Raw genomic sequence first — 16,105 nt, 5'->3', positions numbered from 1 at the left:
GGCCATGTTTTATTTTACAGTGGAGACAACCTGGGAATTGCCGGATATTAATATGCAGGAAGAACCCCGGTATCACCTTTCATATGTATGTATATACACTTATGTGATGCATGCAAGCTCCATCTGGGTAATTTACATCCCATCCCAGTGAGTGTGTGTGATTGCGTGCATGTGGGTGTGTGTGAGTGAGTGTGTGGGTGTGTGTGTGTGTGTGTGTGTGTGTGTGTTTGTGTTGGCACATTTGAGATCTGTTGCATCTCACACCCCGACAGGCTGTGTCATAACCTACTGTCAAATGGCATTACCTTACATGAGAGCAGGAGAACCAGGAAGAGAGAGAGATGAAGAGAGGGTGAGAGAGAGAGCAAGGGAGATAGAGGGATATAAAGATAGGGAGGGAAATAAAGAGAGGGATGAAGCGAAAGAGAGGGAGGAAGAGAATAGATGAAGAGAAAGAGAGGGATAATAAGAGGGAAAGAGACAATGCGAGTGAGAAATAGAGATAACGAGAGATAGAGGGAGAGAGAAAGAGGGGGATATAGAGAGATAAAGAGAGAGATATAGAAAGAGGGAGAGAGAAATAGGGAGATATGGATAGAAAGAGAGGGAGATATAAAGCGAGGGATAAGGGGAGGTAGAAAGAGGTAGAGATAGAGGGAGAGAGAGCAAGATAAAGAAAAGAGAGGGATATAGAAATAGAGGGCTATGGGGAGGGAGAAAGAGGTAGAGAGAGATAGAGCAAGATAAAGAAAAAGAGAGAGACAGGGAGACAGAGAGAAATAGTGAGATAGAGATAGAGAGATGATCATGCAGTGCAGAGGTCACTAAATGTTCCTGCTCTTCAAGAGTGGTGACCAAGCACCCACTGCAACCTATTGTTGCAGATGTCGCTTCACACCCCTCTTGAAGACAGCAATAGTGGGATAGTTTTGGATGGCCCTGGGAAGAGAGTTCCACAGGGAGACAGACGATTGACTCCTGCCTGGCTGTCCTATTTACATATGAATATTCCCACTCGTGTGTGAGTCATCAGTATGCTAGAATCTCTCCCAGTCCCTGGTCTTGTTCAGTACTGTGTCAAGCCACCAAGACTCAACGCTCACCAAAGACTGCCAATCGCACAAAAAATTGCATCTGTACTGATTTCTTCTGATTTCTCTGTTTAAGATTAAGATTTGTTTATTAAGGACAATGCAAATTAATGAACATCATTTACATGTGTATGCATAACATCACAGCATGATAAAGACGTAAATATGCCGGGAATAGCACAGGGCTAATTTCCCCCCGTAGTCCTAACATAAAACAAACACAAAACGGACCATACAACGTTCATTCATACAAACTGACATCACTGACATGACCACACTAACATGACATTCAGTCAGTACAACATCACTAACATCCCTAATGAGTGCATATTTGGCTGTCTAACAGCCATTTCCTGAGTTGGCCCTTAAAGGTGGACAGGGTGGGACATTCCCTTAAGGGGACCGGAAGGCTGTTCCATGTTCCACTTCCCTTTATCGATAGACAATTTTTGCTGAAGGCGGTCTTTCTAAAATGGACCTCACAATCCCCTCTGGTGTTTGATCTAGTGGCTAATCCAGTGTTCCTTTTCTCGTGGATAAACTCCTTGAGAGGGGGAGGGGCTAATCTGTGCAGGCATTTATATACAAAGCAGGAACTTTTATAACGTCTGAGGTTTTCAAAATTTTAAATTTGATGCTTATCCAGGATTTTACAGTGGTGGTATGAGTACTGTTTCCTGTCATATACCTTCAATGCTCTGTTGTAGAGTTGTTCTATGGGTTTCATGGCTGTGGCCCCAGTAAATGACCAGTTTAGAAGGCAATATTCAATGTGAGAGAAGACCATACAGTGTAGGTATGTCTTTGCGGCTTCAAGTGTTAGGGAGGGCCGTATTTGTTTGAAGTTGGAAATGTTGAAGTTGATGGTGTTCCTCACTTTCTTTATGTGTTTCTTAAAGGTCAGGTTTGAGTCCAAGATGACCCCAAGGAATTTGAAGTGGGAAACAAGTTCTAGTTCTTCCTTCCTTCCCTCCTTCCTCAGGAACACATTGGACCGCTTGATGGTTTCTGGACGCTTGCTAATGATTGTTTTGCTTTATTTTGTTTGTTTTAACACTGGCTTTGGCAATGTAAACGTATGTTTCCCATGTCAATAAAGCCCCTTTGAATTGAATTGAGATAGAGAGAGAGAGCGATAATATATATATATACACAGACATAATATACACGCATACATAACACATGTATACAGCAAGACATAATAAAAACACTGCATGAAAAACAAACATGATGAATCTATAAGAGTAATTGCAAGTAGAAAAAGTGGTAACCACTGCGCTCACACAGAATCTATAAGAGTAAGCACACACACACACAGTATTACCTATCTCGCTCTCCAGCAGTGATGTCATAGAGGTGGTTAGCTGCTCCATCTGCACATGCCCTCACGATAGCTAGAGAGAGAGAGAGAGAGAGAGAGAGAGAGAGAGAGAGAGAGAGAGAGAGAGAGAGAGAGAGAGAGAGAGAGAGAGAGAGAGAGAGAGAGAGAGAGAGAGAGAGAGAGAGAGAGAGAGAGAGAGAGAGAGAGAGAGAGAGAGAGAGAGAGAGAGAGAGAGAGAGAGAGAGAGAGAGAGAGAGAGAGAGAGAGAGAGAGAGAGAGAGAGAGAGAGAGAGAGAGAGAGAGAGAGAGAGAGAGAGAGAGAGAGAGAGAGAAGAGAAACAGAGTGAGAGACTCATACAGACAAAAAAGTGGATGTTGTGTTCTGGACTATCGTGCTTGGTTGCAGATAACGACAGAGACTGAGACAGGATCATTTTAGTTTGCACCATTACAAGCAGTGTGGTTCAGATGGTACGGCTGTTTTCCAGGCTATTTCAAGACCACGTCCCACTGTTCTCTCTGGAGGCGCCCGCAGACACAAAGTTCGTCTAAAGCGTAGGGTCTAAACTCAGTTGAAATGTCCACACGGTCTATAGGACGGTCCGACCACATGCAGTCAAAGACAAGATAAGATAATATATTTCCTTTATTGATCCCCTTGGGGCAATCTGGGCGTAATAGATACAGGTATGGGCAGGGAAATAGTAGAAATACATAAATATAGGCAATATAATTATATACAAATCTGAATATAAAAAATAAACAGTGTAAACAATGTGAGATTAGGCTGAACTATGAACACACAACATAGGAAATATTGTCTGTAGTTCACTAGAGGTCTGTCCTCCTCCTCCAGGTGACATCATCCAGAGAGGAGTTTCTCTCCTCCTCCCAGTGTGGATATGGGGGGGATCTCACGCTCTCTCTTTAACCTTGTGGTTAAAGTACATTTGAGTAATGAAACCATCTACTGGTCATAAATAATTGAGCTGATCAATTCTTGTTTTGAACAGTGGGTAAAATATGCAGTCACTTGTGATTGCACTTGTGAAGAATACTATTAAAATGTTTGTGAATAGATACCATTTGCAAATGTATGCTATTCCAGGATTTATATTATATTCAAAAAACGTTTTGCTTTGGAGCTTTTGTGTTTGGGGCTGTTGTGTCTGAGCAACACTTCTGAGCATCAGACATAATAATCGCCTTGTTTAAAATAACGATTGCCTACATCAGCGATTCTTAAGCCTGGGTATATGTGTGTGTGTTCATGTGTGTAAACGGCTGTGTGTGTGTGTGTGTGTGTGTGTGTGTGTGTGTGTGTGTGTGTGTGTGTGTGTGTGTGTGTGTGTGTGTGTGTGTGTGTGTGTGTGTGTGTGTGTGTGTGTGTGTGTGTGTGTGTGTTTGTGTGTTACAATGCATCACTCATCTTCCTGGACTTTTACTTTTAAAACAACACTGTTCAATATTACACTTACTGTAGACTTGTGAATATGTTACTGTATATTTTATATTAGAATGTATAAACATAACATATGAAATGTATATGCCGGAGCTGGGTATTTGTATTCTTAGGCTTATTTTATTCTTCATTCGTGACTTGTTTTGTCTCCCTAAATGTTTACTGTTTACTGTGAGCGATTTGTAGTGCCAAACTTCCCTCGGGATGAATAAAGTATTTATATTCTATTATATTCTATCAGGGCTGTACGCTAAGCTTTTTCACTAGGGGCACACTTGCCCCTAAATGAGAAATTTAGGGGCAAAACATATTTTTTAGGGGCAAATTTTTAAATACCAATTTTACCATTATTTATATCGATTGTTTTTGATAAAAAAATATATATATATATTTTATATAATTTTTTTTTAATAAAATATATATATTATATAATCATACTTGTAGTTGTATTATCTGCGAGACATCGCCACCAAGCAACAAGTCTAAATGCTCGCTATATGCAACCAGCTCCACTGTCTGTGTGTACTCGAGTAGCCTCCAGCTACGGCCAGGATTCCCCGGAGCTGCAGCTGGCCCCTATACTGTAGCCTCCAGCTACGGCCAGGATTCTCCGGCGCTGCAGCTGGACCCTATTGACTATATTCAGCGTGCCCTCAGCTCGAATACGCATCAACTCAGTGTTATAAGACATTGATATCAGGAGCTATCTGAACTATTTAGTTTAATGGGACGTTTCGTTTTGAACAGTAAGCTAACATGAGCTATCATGCACTACTAGACTTACTGGAGCATTTGTTGATAGCTATCAGTAGCTAGCCGGCTGGCAGGCTCACGGTCCCAGTGTCCCACTAGAGACTAGTGTTTACAACAGCCACGGGTGCGCAGCGGGAGGGAGGAGGAGCAGCAGACGCTGCAGCTCTCTCCGTGTGTCTGAGTTCAGTTCAGTTCGGCTCACTATAGGAGGTCGAACGCGTCGAAAATATGAAGCAATACTAACTTTACTTTTCTTCATAGCTAAATCAGACAGTCAGCCAGTCTATCAGAGTGAGTGCTCAGTCGATTGTTCCCACTGATCATACCTGCTGAGTGCTCACTGCTCAGCTCGCGTGAGTGACGTCGCGTCATCACACGCCTTGGATAATTTAGGAGTGAAATGCGAATGCAAGGCTTGAAAGCACTACTCGCAAGCCCGCCCCCAGATAATATTTACCAATCGCAACGGCCAATTAAAGGGGCAATTCGCGACGATATCATCGCAGTGTACAGCCCTGTCTATACGTGTGTGTTTGTGTGTGTACTGTGTATGTTTCTGTGTGTGTGTGTGTGTGTGTGTGTGTGTGTGTGTGTGTGTGTGTGTGTGTGTGTGTGTGCAAATATCGCCCTGATAGTTTGCAGACAAGGCTAACATGGTTCTATCAAATCTGTCTGTACAGACAAAGAAATGTTGAAATAATAACGTGTTGTGGTAAAATGAACACATACAGATGTGTTACTGGTGTGTTAATAACACGCCATGTGTTAATAGCAACACACCATGTGTTAACACTTTGACTGCCACTCACGGCTTTTCTCGGATTTACAATAGTTACGTTGAAAGCCACTCAAGAGATTTCTCTGATTTTTTTTTTCTTTTTTTAGCGATCTGAAATCATATTGCATCACGCGAGCCTACCCTAGCCTACCCAAAGGCAGCCGGCGATCAGATGTGAAAAAGGTGCCCCCTATCGTCTCCCAGATGACATCAGGGATTTTGGAATGGACTCAATGAAAATGGATGGGGAAAAAAAATTATTCCAGTCCACATTTTCCAGTCCACTGATGCAGCCGGGGTTACCAGAGTTCATTCTGGAGACTCTGAGCCGCGGCAAGCATGAGATCTACTGTATACACGTTAGATCTATACACTTATCGATTTTTTAGAATGGTGATCAGGAATTGGAATATACCAGTTGGATACCATCTGATGTCAGGTAAGGAATCTATGTTATCAGTGTTAGGATAATCAGACTCGTTTTGATGAAGATATAAGCTTTTTTCTGATATGTGCTCCAGCGGTTTCACTGTCAAATCCATGAGGAAATGAAAACGGATATTATCAGCGCACACCTCGAATGTGTGTGCGTGTACGTATAATATTGATCATCTAGCGTTTATTTGAAAACGATTCATAAATAGGCAGACAAATATCAACGTTCTGGAATATTCCAGTAAAAGACGATTATCACAGAATGGCCCAGAATGGGCTGTTTTTTACCTCAAAACGGGTGCTTTTCAAAATGCTCTCAAACGGAAATGAAGCGATAGAAAACCAATCTGCCTTGACAGCACTGACTGGAAAATGATTCTTTGATAAGCGACGGGCAGATTAGACACATAGCCATAATTTAAAACATAGATTAGGCGATATTAACGTTAACATTAGCGCCAATGGTGGCATTCATGCACTAAGTCGTGCGCCCCCTGGTGGCACTGAAAGTGTTAATAGCAACACACCATGTGTTATTAAATGTAAATGTAAAATGTAATCGAAATGTATTGTTATTATACAGCACAAGTACAATACACCATCCAACCAGAGTGGATAAATAAATGCTCCATCAATAAATAAATGCGTGGAGAAATGGCTTAGTGAGGCAGCCTCAGCGTGCGAGCACACACACACACACACACAGACTGTATACGTGCTAAATGAATCATTTCAGCAAAGTAGGCTTCTATTATTCGAATGACTTGTTTTATTAGGTAGTAAGTCCTACTGTAGAACATGACATATTAGCATGACATCTCATTTAATAATGTCAATACTGAACAACTGCCAAATCAAATCAAATCAAATCAAATCAAATCAAATCAAATGTATTAATTAATGGGCCGGACACGTCTTCTTTAAACAAGTCAAGAAGACAATTACGTTTAGTATTTATAGTCATGACTCAATGAGGAATGTGAGCATTACTTACACACACATACACACACACACACCTGCTGCATAACCCAATTGCGCGATAAAGTGGAATAGAGTAAGAATAGGTTAACGAATTCCATATAAATCTCTAGCTCATTAACAGGTTCAGCACCAGAGGTCACTATGGGTGTATGGCCATTGTGTGCCAGCGCTTTGTTCAATAGGGATAAATGCCGGTGTTTGCAGTGCTAAAACTATATAAAATATTATAGCTATGGATCTAATAACATAGTCGATTGTCAGTGAGTTTCTTCTGGTCAAGATGCAAAAAACAGATATTTTTTTTCATCCATACATTTCCGTTTTATACCGTGGTGAATATGAGTATAGTTTTAGAGTGATTCTGTGTAATCCCAGGAAACGCAGCCAAACAGCGTTTTACTGCATTTCATTATAAATCGTGCCATTTCTCGCCTGGATCAATAATCAATCTGAAATCAACGGTAGATTATCGGTATTATGTTTCATCATGCATGCATGAAAGGGTGGGGGGGAAAGCCGCCCCTCCGTGCTTTGATCGCAACCAACGGGACTCCCCACACACACACCGCAGACACACGCTCCGATCGCGGGGAATCGGATCAATGCAAGATTGATAACATATAGTCCGACTCCTTACCTTGTCTATGATGTACTGCAAAAACAATAATCCAATTATCTGATCGCCATTCCAAATACTGATCGCGATCATGTTTCCAACGTAATCCAGCATTGAACATGAATGGGGGAGGGGCCCTCGTCGATGCAACTGTGGTAACCGCTTGTCTTGCCCGAGTGTTTAGACCCCGCCCCCGTGCCGCAGCTCAGCCCAGACAACAAGCCACATCGTTTCAAACGGAGTGCAATAGCGGCCGCAAGGCGTTAGGCGGCGGTATTGGACGTATCTCAGACCCATTCCCAATGATAACATCAGGCTGGATGGATGAATTATGAATGGATATAGCGAATAAAAGAAATGAAAACCCGACTTTTCTCTGGTTTGGTGCTCAAGCGATGGCGAGTTAACCCGAAATATGTCGGGTCTGGCGTCCATTGTGTTAACGATGCAGCAGATATTGTGAGGATACTGGGATACTGTATACTGTGTACACACGCACGCGCCATAGCGTGACAGCAATTTGCGACTCCAAATGATAATAATAATATTTTATATAATCTCCCAAAATGAGATTAGATTAGATTCAAATGTATTGTCATTTTACAGCACAAGTACAATACAACATCCAACCAGAGTGCAAATGTAACAGTAGTATGCAATCAAGCCGTTTCTACACTGGCTCTTAGATATGTGCATTATTTATTTTCGGACATGGTTCGTTGAGTCATGACTATATATGTAAAACGTGATTGTTAATGATACAAATAGTCGTATTTATTATTATTATAATTATTTAATTCCGCGGAAGTCTGAAGTGACGGAAACTTAACTTTTCTAGTTTAAGTTAATTCAATTAAAGAAATTGTAACTACATTTGAAACATTGTTATGCATAATAATCATCTGTTCTGTGCACAAGCAAGGGAACATGTATGCGCGTGTGCACGTGGCGTCTAGGCAGTTCCCATATTACGACTGCACCACTGGGTGTGCCCCAATTAGCCTGATGACCCTCCCCCAGCTTTGCTCTGCCAGCTCCACCCACCAATCCTGTGAAACGGGGACACAGATCAGAGCAAGCAAGCAACAATTTGGGGGAGCGTCGTCACATCAGAAACATCAGCAACTGCAGGTTCTAATTTGATAAGAGACAGACATCATAATGACACTATACCCTCCACCCCCACTCAATTATGATGAACTTCAATGGGTGGGCAATCTGAATTTCCTCAGTTGTCTCTCGATCAGCTTCCCAGTATCTCTATATTGCCAGGTAACAGAGTGAATGAATGAAAACTTTTATTTAAAATAGACACCACAGCTACATTGGACCAGTCACAGACAGACCAGATGTGTTGTTTGCGTGTTTATAGCACGAATGCTAGTTTTCAACACCAGTCCATTGAGGCTTTTCTAAAAGATAAAAATGGACAGTACAATACAGAATTAAAATCACAAATCAGAACAAGAGTACATGATCAAAACAACAAAACCAGTCTGCGTCTACACATGTGAAGACATTGACATTGGACTCCAGTTTTAAGCCAGTAGGCAGAGTTCCATAAGTTTTCCCCTTTAGCTCATCCAGCGCCATAAACTGTCCCCATCTCTGCCGCTTCACGCCAGCTTAAAATGGTAATTTTCGCAGTGTTTCACGATGTTTGCAGAGCTGTGTGTGTGTTCTGCATTATAGCTGTGGAGACAATGGTGTGGCTCATTTGACAGACACTACTTGTAGTCCAACATGGAAAAAAATAGTTTGTTTCTACACACTGTAGTCTGTAGTTTATTACACGCTAAACATCTCGCATTTCCAAGATAATCCAGTCTTTTTCCATAGATTGCAAGATAAAACGTGTTATATGCAATAAGCCCAAACCGTTCTGGTTGATCCCCTGAAACACCAAATACTCCCAAATCAAGGTATATACCATATACCATGTACACATGTGCCTTCACAAAATTATCAAATTTTTTTTCTTTTTTTTCATCCCAATGTTAGTCGTTATGCCAATTCCCAATCCCCTTCCTGGTCGTTGCACACTCTACCCCCTACCGTCGGTCTGGGAGGGCGCAGACTATCACATGCTTCCTCCGACACATGTGCAGCCAGCCCACCGCTTCTTTTTCCACCTGGCAGCGCGGACTCTCACTGGGAGAGTGTAACGTGTGGAAGGATCACACTACCTCCCCCAGATCCTTGCCGAGAGGAGTGGTTCGGCAAAAAATATTTGCTATTTGAGTATATTTGCTTAGAAAACGTAAATGTCGAATTAAATTATTTCTCCACGTGGTAAATACACAGGTCACAACATGTTTACAGGAACATTTTGGAGTTGTATTTGGAGTGTATTTCGTGACTGTAGGGAACTTCAGGGTAAAGGCCTGCCCCACTTCCAGTGATGAAGCTAAGCTACGCTAACGGTGCGGGCGTTCCCTAAGCCTACTGCATGCACAGAGACAAAAAAGGTATGTATCTTCTTGTTTAACTCCATGGAAGATGTTAAATAAGCTAATTTCCCAAAATGTTGGAGTTTTCCTTTAACACAACCAGGCACGCGGGAAGCCAGTCAGACTTGGGGGTGTGGTCGGAGTCGGAGATAAATAATAATAATAACGTCATATTAAATGCATGCGCGAAGCGCATCATTCGTGATTTTCCATTCATTTGAAAGATCAATATTTTACACTACAACAGACAAACTTGAACACCAACATGTGGACAGTTCACACACGAAATGCAGCAGTTTTTTCTCTAATCAGAAGACGATTTATTGTCGATTTAGACGCAAGCGGCAACAACTAGTATTTGGGCATTTCGTTTCGCACACCGCACAGGATCTGTGTGTGTGTGATGTGTGTGATGTGTGTGTGTGTATGTGTGTGTGTGTGTGTGTGTGTGTGTGTGTGTGTGTGTGTGTGTGTTACCAAGTGTCATGGAGAGGGACTCTGTCGGCCACCCGCCCCCTCCGGACGGGTGTCCCCCAGGGCTCGGTCCTAGGACCCCTTCTCTTCTCCCTCTACACTAAATCACTGGGTAACATTATCACGTCTCATGGCTTCTCATATCATTGTTATGCCGATGATACTCAACTCTTCCTCTCCTTCCCTCCCTCAGATATCCACGTCTCTGAGCGGATCTCGGCCTGTCTGTCCGACATCTCCGCCTGGATGACGACCAACCACCTCAAACTGAACCTAAGCAAAACAGAATTGCTCCACCTGCCGGCCAAATCCTCCCCCCTGACCGACCTCTCCATCACAGTCGAGAATGCAGCTGTGACCGCGTCCCCGACCGCCAAGAACCTTGGTGTTGTCCTCGACGACCAGTTGAACTTCTCTGCTCACATCGCAGCGACAACCAGAACCTGCAGATTCCTCCTGAGCAACGTCAGAAGGATACGCCCCTTCCTGACAAAAGAAGCCACTCAACTCCTCGTCCAATCAACAGTCATCTCCCGCCTCGACTACTGCAACGCACTGCTAGCTGGCCTCCCGGCCACTGCCACCAAGCCTCTTCAACTCATTCAAAACGCAGCGGCCCGCCTGATCTCAAACCTACCGAAGTCGGCCCATGTCACCCCACTTCTTAGGGACCTGCACTGGCTCCACATTGCTGCACGTATCCGCTTCAAGGCCCTCGACCTAGCATACAGTGCGGCAAAGGGAACCGCTCCCGCCTACCTCCGGTCAATGGTCTCTAACTACACACCCTCAAGACCCCTACGCTCTGCATCTTCTGGCCGCCTCAGACCTACTCCTATCCAAGCTCCCGGAGGGTCATCAAAGAGAAGCCGCCTATTCTCAGTCCTTGCCCCACAATGGTGGAATGAACTACCCATCCCAGTTAGGACAGCCGAATCCCGTCCAATCTTTCGCCGTCGACTAAAGACTCACTTCTTCAACCATTATCTGAAATGATTTATATATAAAAAAAAAAAAATCTAACCCTGTCGCCAGCGGATGCTAAATGCTTAGCTTAGCATTTCCTCTCTCGTTGTTGATTAAGCCTCTTCCCATTAGCTTTTAGTGCTCACTGTATGAAGGAGGCAACCTCATTAGCCTTTCGCTCAGTCTGCCCCGCACATTATGGCTTCAGCGTTTGGTTTTGAAGGCTGCTACTGCACTTACTGAATATTGAATTTCTGTCTACCAGACTGCTAACATTACCAACATGTATATGTTAACGTTAAAAACATGTGTGGAGGGGATATTTAATGCAAAACCTTCTGTAATTTAGTATCAATAAGTAGGCCTATTTGATATTGAATAAACTTAGGGATTTTTCTTAGTTTTAACGGTATAACCATATTTGATGGTATTTCGTTTTACAGTACAAATTACAATGTCTTGTAATACAATTGTCATGGTGCAGTTTCATAAAAAAAATGGTATAGTCTTGTACAGTACTTTTTTTAATACTGCTGCAAGGGAAAAAAAATTATGAACTTTATTAACAAAATTTACAATTTGTGTATATTCTTTACAATACAGGTCAAATATTGTGAATGACGGTATTGTAGAAATGCATACCTATGCAAGCATCCATGACGGTATACCTTCATTGTCCACATACCTCCCTGTCCTAACGTAAGTGTAAGTATGACCTTATAGACCTAATAAATGTCAGTGCTTGGGAGTAAAGTATGTTTTATTTCTAAAGCACTGTAATTGCACCAACGTGCTGTACATGGCACTATAATAAAACATGGTATAACATGGTAAAGAATGCAATACAAATACAACAATTATAACAACAAATAAGATAAAAAAAGGATATATATATATCCTTCAAGCCTCTTTGTATTGGTCTGTGGCTAACTAGCCGGAGCTAGTGTGAGGAGGACCAGCTTGGATTGTGCTGAGAAAGGACACCATTGCTAAGTAGCAAAGAGGGTTATAGGGTTCCCAAAAAAAACACAACTATCCCTTCAAGTTGTACTTTCCAACTGTGGGAGGATAATCCCCAGGGGAGGGAGGGAAGGGTGGGTGGGTGTCTGTCGGTGGAGCTCCTCTACTCTCCACATGTTGTGTATAACAAGCTAGCCTCCCTGTTAACCCTCAGAGGAGCGAGGGACTGACAGAGGTGCCTGCTTTGATGTAAACAGGATATAGCGGGGAATGTGTTTTGATTTCTCACCCAGCCACCTGCTGCAGAAGCTTGGCGTTTGGAGCTGATTGGAATGCAAATGACTCATTACCCTAGATGGGAGCGCAAACACCAGGAAAGCACCTCAAATGATAACTTGCAGTAGGAGAGAGAGAGAAGTTATTAAAGGCCCCGCGGTGGCAGGTTGCCCGGCTGTCCTTATATTCGTACAGGGGCGCAAGTGTCACAAGCACCTGCACTCACTTGGAGCGGTTGTGTTTTGTTTGTTTTTTACTTTGTTCACTAATAACTGCAATGTTTGTCAATCATCTGCTGTGCGTTCATCATGTAGTTTAACATTACAAACCTGAAACACATCCAATCTGTTGTGTACGTCCATCAATCACTACCACAGTATTTCTATAGTGGTATATTTATAGGCACATCATGCATACGCTTGTTATTATACTTGCTGGACCTTGAATAATTGATGCAGTAGTTGTCAATCATCTCCTCAGCTCTGAATGTGCATGTTCAAACCCAATGACAATGACCCTCAGACATACACACAGAAACACACACAGAAACACACACACACACACCCTTTTCTATTTTATTTTTTCGATGCCTATTTCATTCTATTTTATTATTGTATTTTGCACAATCAATACGGGCATGACCACCCGCATTTCACTGTATGCCCTGGTATGTATGTGACAAATAAACCTTTTGATTCTTGACACACACACACACACACACACACACACACACACACACACACACACACACACACACACACACACACACACACACACACACACACACACACACACACACACACACACACACACACACACACACACACACACACACACACACACACACACACACACACACACACACAAGAGAGAAGAGAGAAGGGCTGTCAGAGCCAATTTCAAAGTTTGAATTTCAGGATAAATTTGTCAGGATTATTACAAAATCAATGGCTGTCCAGCTGAAGTTTACAACAGACTTCCACAGGCACCAACAGCTTCAAGCTGGATTTTTGTCAAAAGATGATGAAAACAATTATAAAATGTTTCGTTTTTTTAGTATATGTAAAAATATTTAATCTGATTAATCGCAAATTAATCGCATTTAAAAAATAAAATTGTATCTACCTTAAACGGATGTTTTTCAAGTTCCAAGTTTTAATACTCTTATCAACATGAGTCAACAAATGCTTGCTTTATGCAGCCATTTAACACAAAAGGATGACCCTCATGCATTGCAAATTTGCATCAAATTCAAAACAGAGTGATGCACAAAATAACTTAAAAGAAAATAATAATTTAAAACAATGAATAAAGTGTGCATGAAATAATAGGGGAAAGAAAACGTTAGGAACTTGTTACATTCACACACACAAGGGCTGAGTACTCACCCCCCCCCCTTCTCTCTCTCTCACACACACTCTCCCAGCTCTCTTTCTCTCTTGCCCCTTCCTCATCTCTCTGACCCAAAGTTAATCATGAGTTAAAAAAAATAGTGGCGTTAATAGAATCGGGCGTTAACGCGTTAATACCGCGTTAACTTTGACAGCCTTAGTTTTTTAGGTACACCAGAGTAGCGCAAAGTGCCGCGATGTGCACAGGAGTGTGTGACGGCCCGCTGTCAGGCTGTCCCATACTTAACTCATTGACCGCCGGGAATTAGACGGAGCCCGTCATAGCACTGCCACGCTTTAAAATATAGGAGTGCGTCACCTTGTTTGTAGAGTTATAACTATATTCTATATTATAGCTATGGATACAATACTATGGCCCATTTGACATCACCTATCTATCGTTCAATATGTGAAAAAGAATAAATTTTTCCATCCATACGTTCCTGTGTTATACCGTGGTGAATGTAAGTATGGTTTTAGAGCGGTCTAGGGTAATTCCCAAAATGTGGAGTTATAGCCTCATACGTCAATTCCACTATAGACGTATAGACTATACTCACTTACTGATTTACATTTGTCCCTTAACATGTAGGAACAATTAGATCTGAAATTAGTTTCAAAACGGTTGCACTGTGGGGAAAATTTTAAAGTACAGTAGAGTACAGTAGATTTCATTATCTGTCCTTATGCATACCTGGTGATACTAAATCCAAATTGAACTCGGGCATTTGAAAGATAATATATGTATATATATATATAAATGTGCGAATTGGCTATAATAAGTTAATTGATAAACATCATTCTATATTCTATAATAATATTTCAAATTGCATTGGTCCGGATGGGAGAATTCAGTACTGTACAGAACCTTCGGTTTAATCATCTTCCCTTTATTAATTTCCTTAGATTTTTTTTACACATGATCTCAAGAGGGTACTGAACGAGATCAGTGGCAATTTTTTAAGTTTGGTCATTATTATCATGGTGTTATTCATTGTCAAAGATGCAAAGAAAAATCATAATTCATATTCTCCTTTGTTTCATCACAATTTAAGCAAGCCTAGTAATAGACACAATATTTCTGACACTGTGAATACATTTCCTGAGGTCCATAGATGTCACTAGATACCAGGAATATGCAAATGGACCTTGTAGAAGTGGAGCAATATTCCATTTACCTAAGTATATATTTTAGGGGAAAATAATCGACGGTGGTACAGGTTAAATGCCATCGTCCCGACAGAGCGGTGTTGACGGGGAGCGCTGATGTATTCGCTTGTTGGTGTTATTAGCATTAGCTGAAGAGCTACCTGAAAAGCTAGTTTTAGCTTAACGTTACCTTGGCTAAAGTTGGAGCTATTCATAATCTAGCAATAATGGCTGCAGACCTGCAAGCAAAGTACAGCAAGTTGGCAAAGGAGTATTCCAAGGTAAATCACTTTTTCACCAGTAACGTTATAGCTCACGTTAACTGGCTAACCTAGCTCACGTTAACTGGATAATCTAAGTGCCGTCACCACTCCCACACATGCACGCAATTAATGACATAATGCGGAAAGCCATACCGGTGACAATGTTTAGCTTTTAGTGCCACTGCCAAATGATAAGAGTCAGAGCCGGAGTCTCAAAAGAGAATGTTGAATATTTATTTTGCATCGAAAATCACAACATAAACATAACTACTAGCCAGAGCCTCTTCTACTAGCTAACTGAACCGGAGCAGACTGGGTAGCAAGTGCAACAACGTATAACGTCCATGCGGTACCAATGTCCCAACAACCTTTCCGTGGGTGAACTCATTGAGCATAGTTGTCAATTAATGATACTAATACTAATCTATACAATCACCTGTTGTTGAATAAATACCATTACTTTCTAGTTATTACTAAAAAACGGTATATATAAAACAGCATCTGTAAAAAAAATTTTTAAAAAGGTTTTATAATTTATATAATATAATATACTTTTTTTATTTTATTTGTTTATGTATGCACTAGTATCGGATCGGTATCGGCCGATACCCAAAGCTTAGGTATCGGAATCGGATCGGGAAGGAAAAAATGGTATCGGAACATCTCTAGTCACGGACCTGTATGTTGCCGTTAAAAGGCATACTGGGAGCCCGAGGGTGCAGTACCGGCCAGATCCGGC

The 16,105-nt window shown here is 41.8% G+C and overlaps 1 protein-coding gene across 3 annotated transcripts in view; it reads right to left on the bottom strand.

Annotated features, from left to right (window-relative positions):
* Positions 1-16,105, bottom strand: part of tpk1 (thiamin pyrophosphokinase 1) — a 318,684-nt gene that overhangs the window by 190,312 nt on the left and 112,267 nt on the right. For all 3 annotated transcript variants that reach the window (XM_084325680.1, XM_084325682.1, XM_084325681.1), the window contains exon 4: positions 2,416-2,485. In XM_084325680.1, the coding sequence (XP_084181806.1) occupies positions 2,416-2,485 (70 nt within the window). The remainder of the gene's footprint in view (positions 1-2,415; positions 2,486-16,105) is intronic.

The sequence above is a fragment of the Notolepis coatsorum genome, assembly GCF_963971535.1.
Source record: "Notolepis coatsorum genome assembly, chromosome: 12".
Classification (NCBI taxonomy): domain Eukaryota; kingdom Metazoa; phylum Chordata; class Actinopteri; order Aulopiformes; family Paralepididae; genus Notolepis; species Notolepis coatsorum.
The sequence above is the reverse complement of the archived record's forward strand: the minus strand, read 5'-3'. Positions and strand labels throughout refer to the sequence as shown.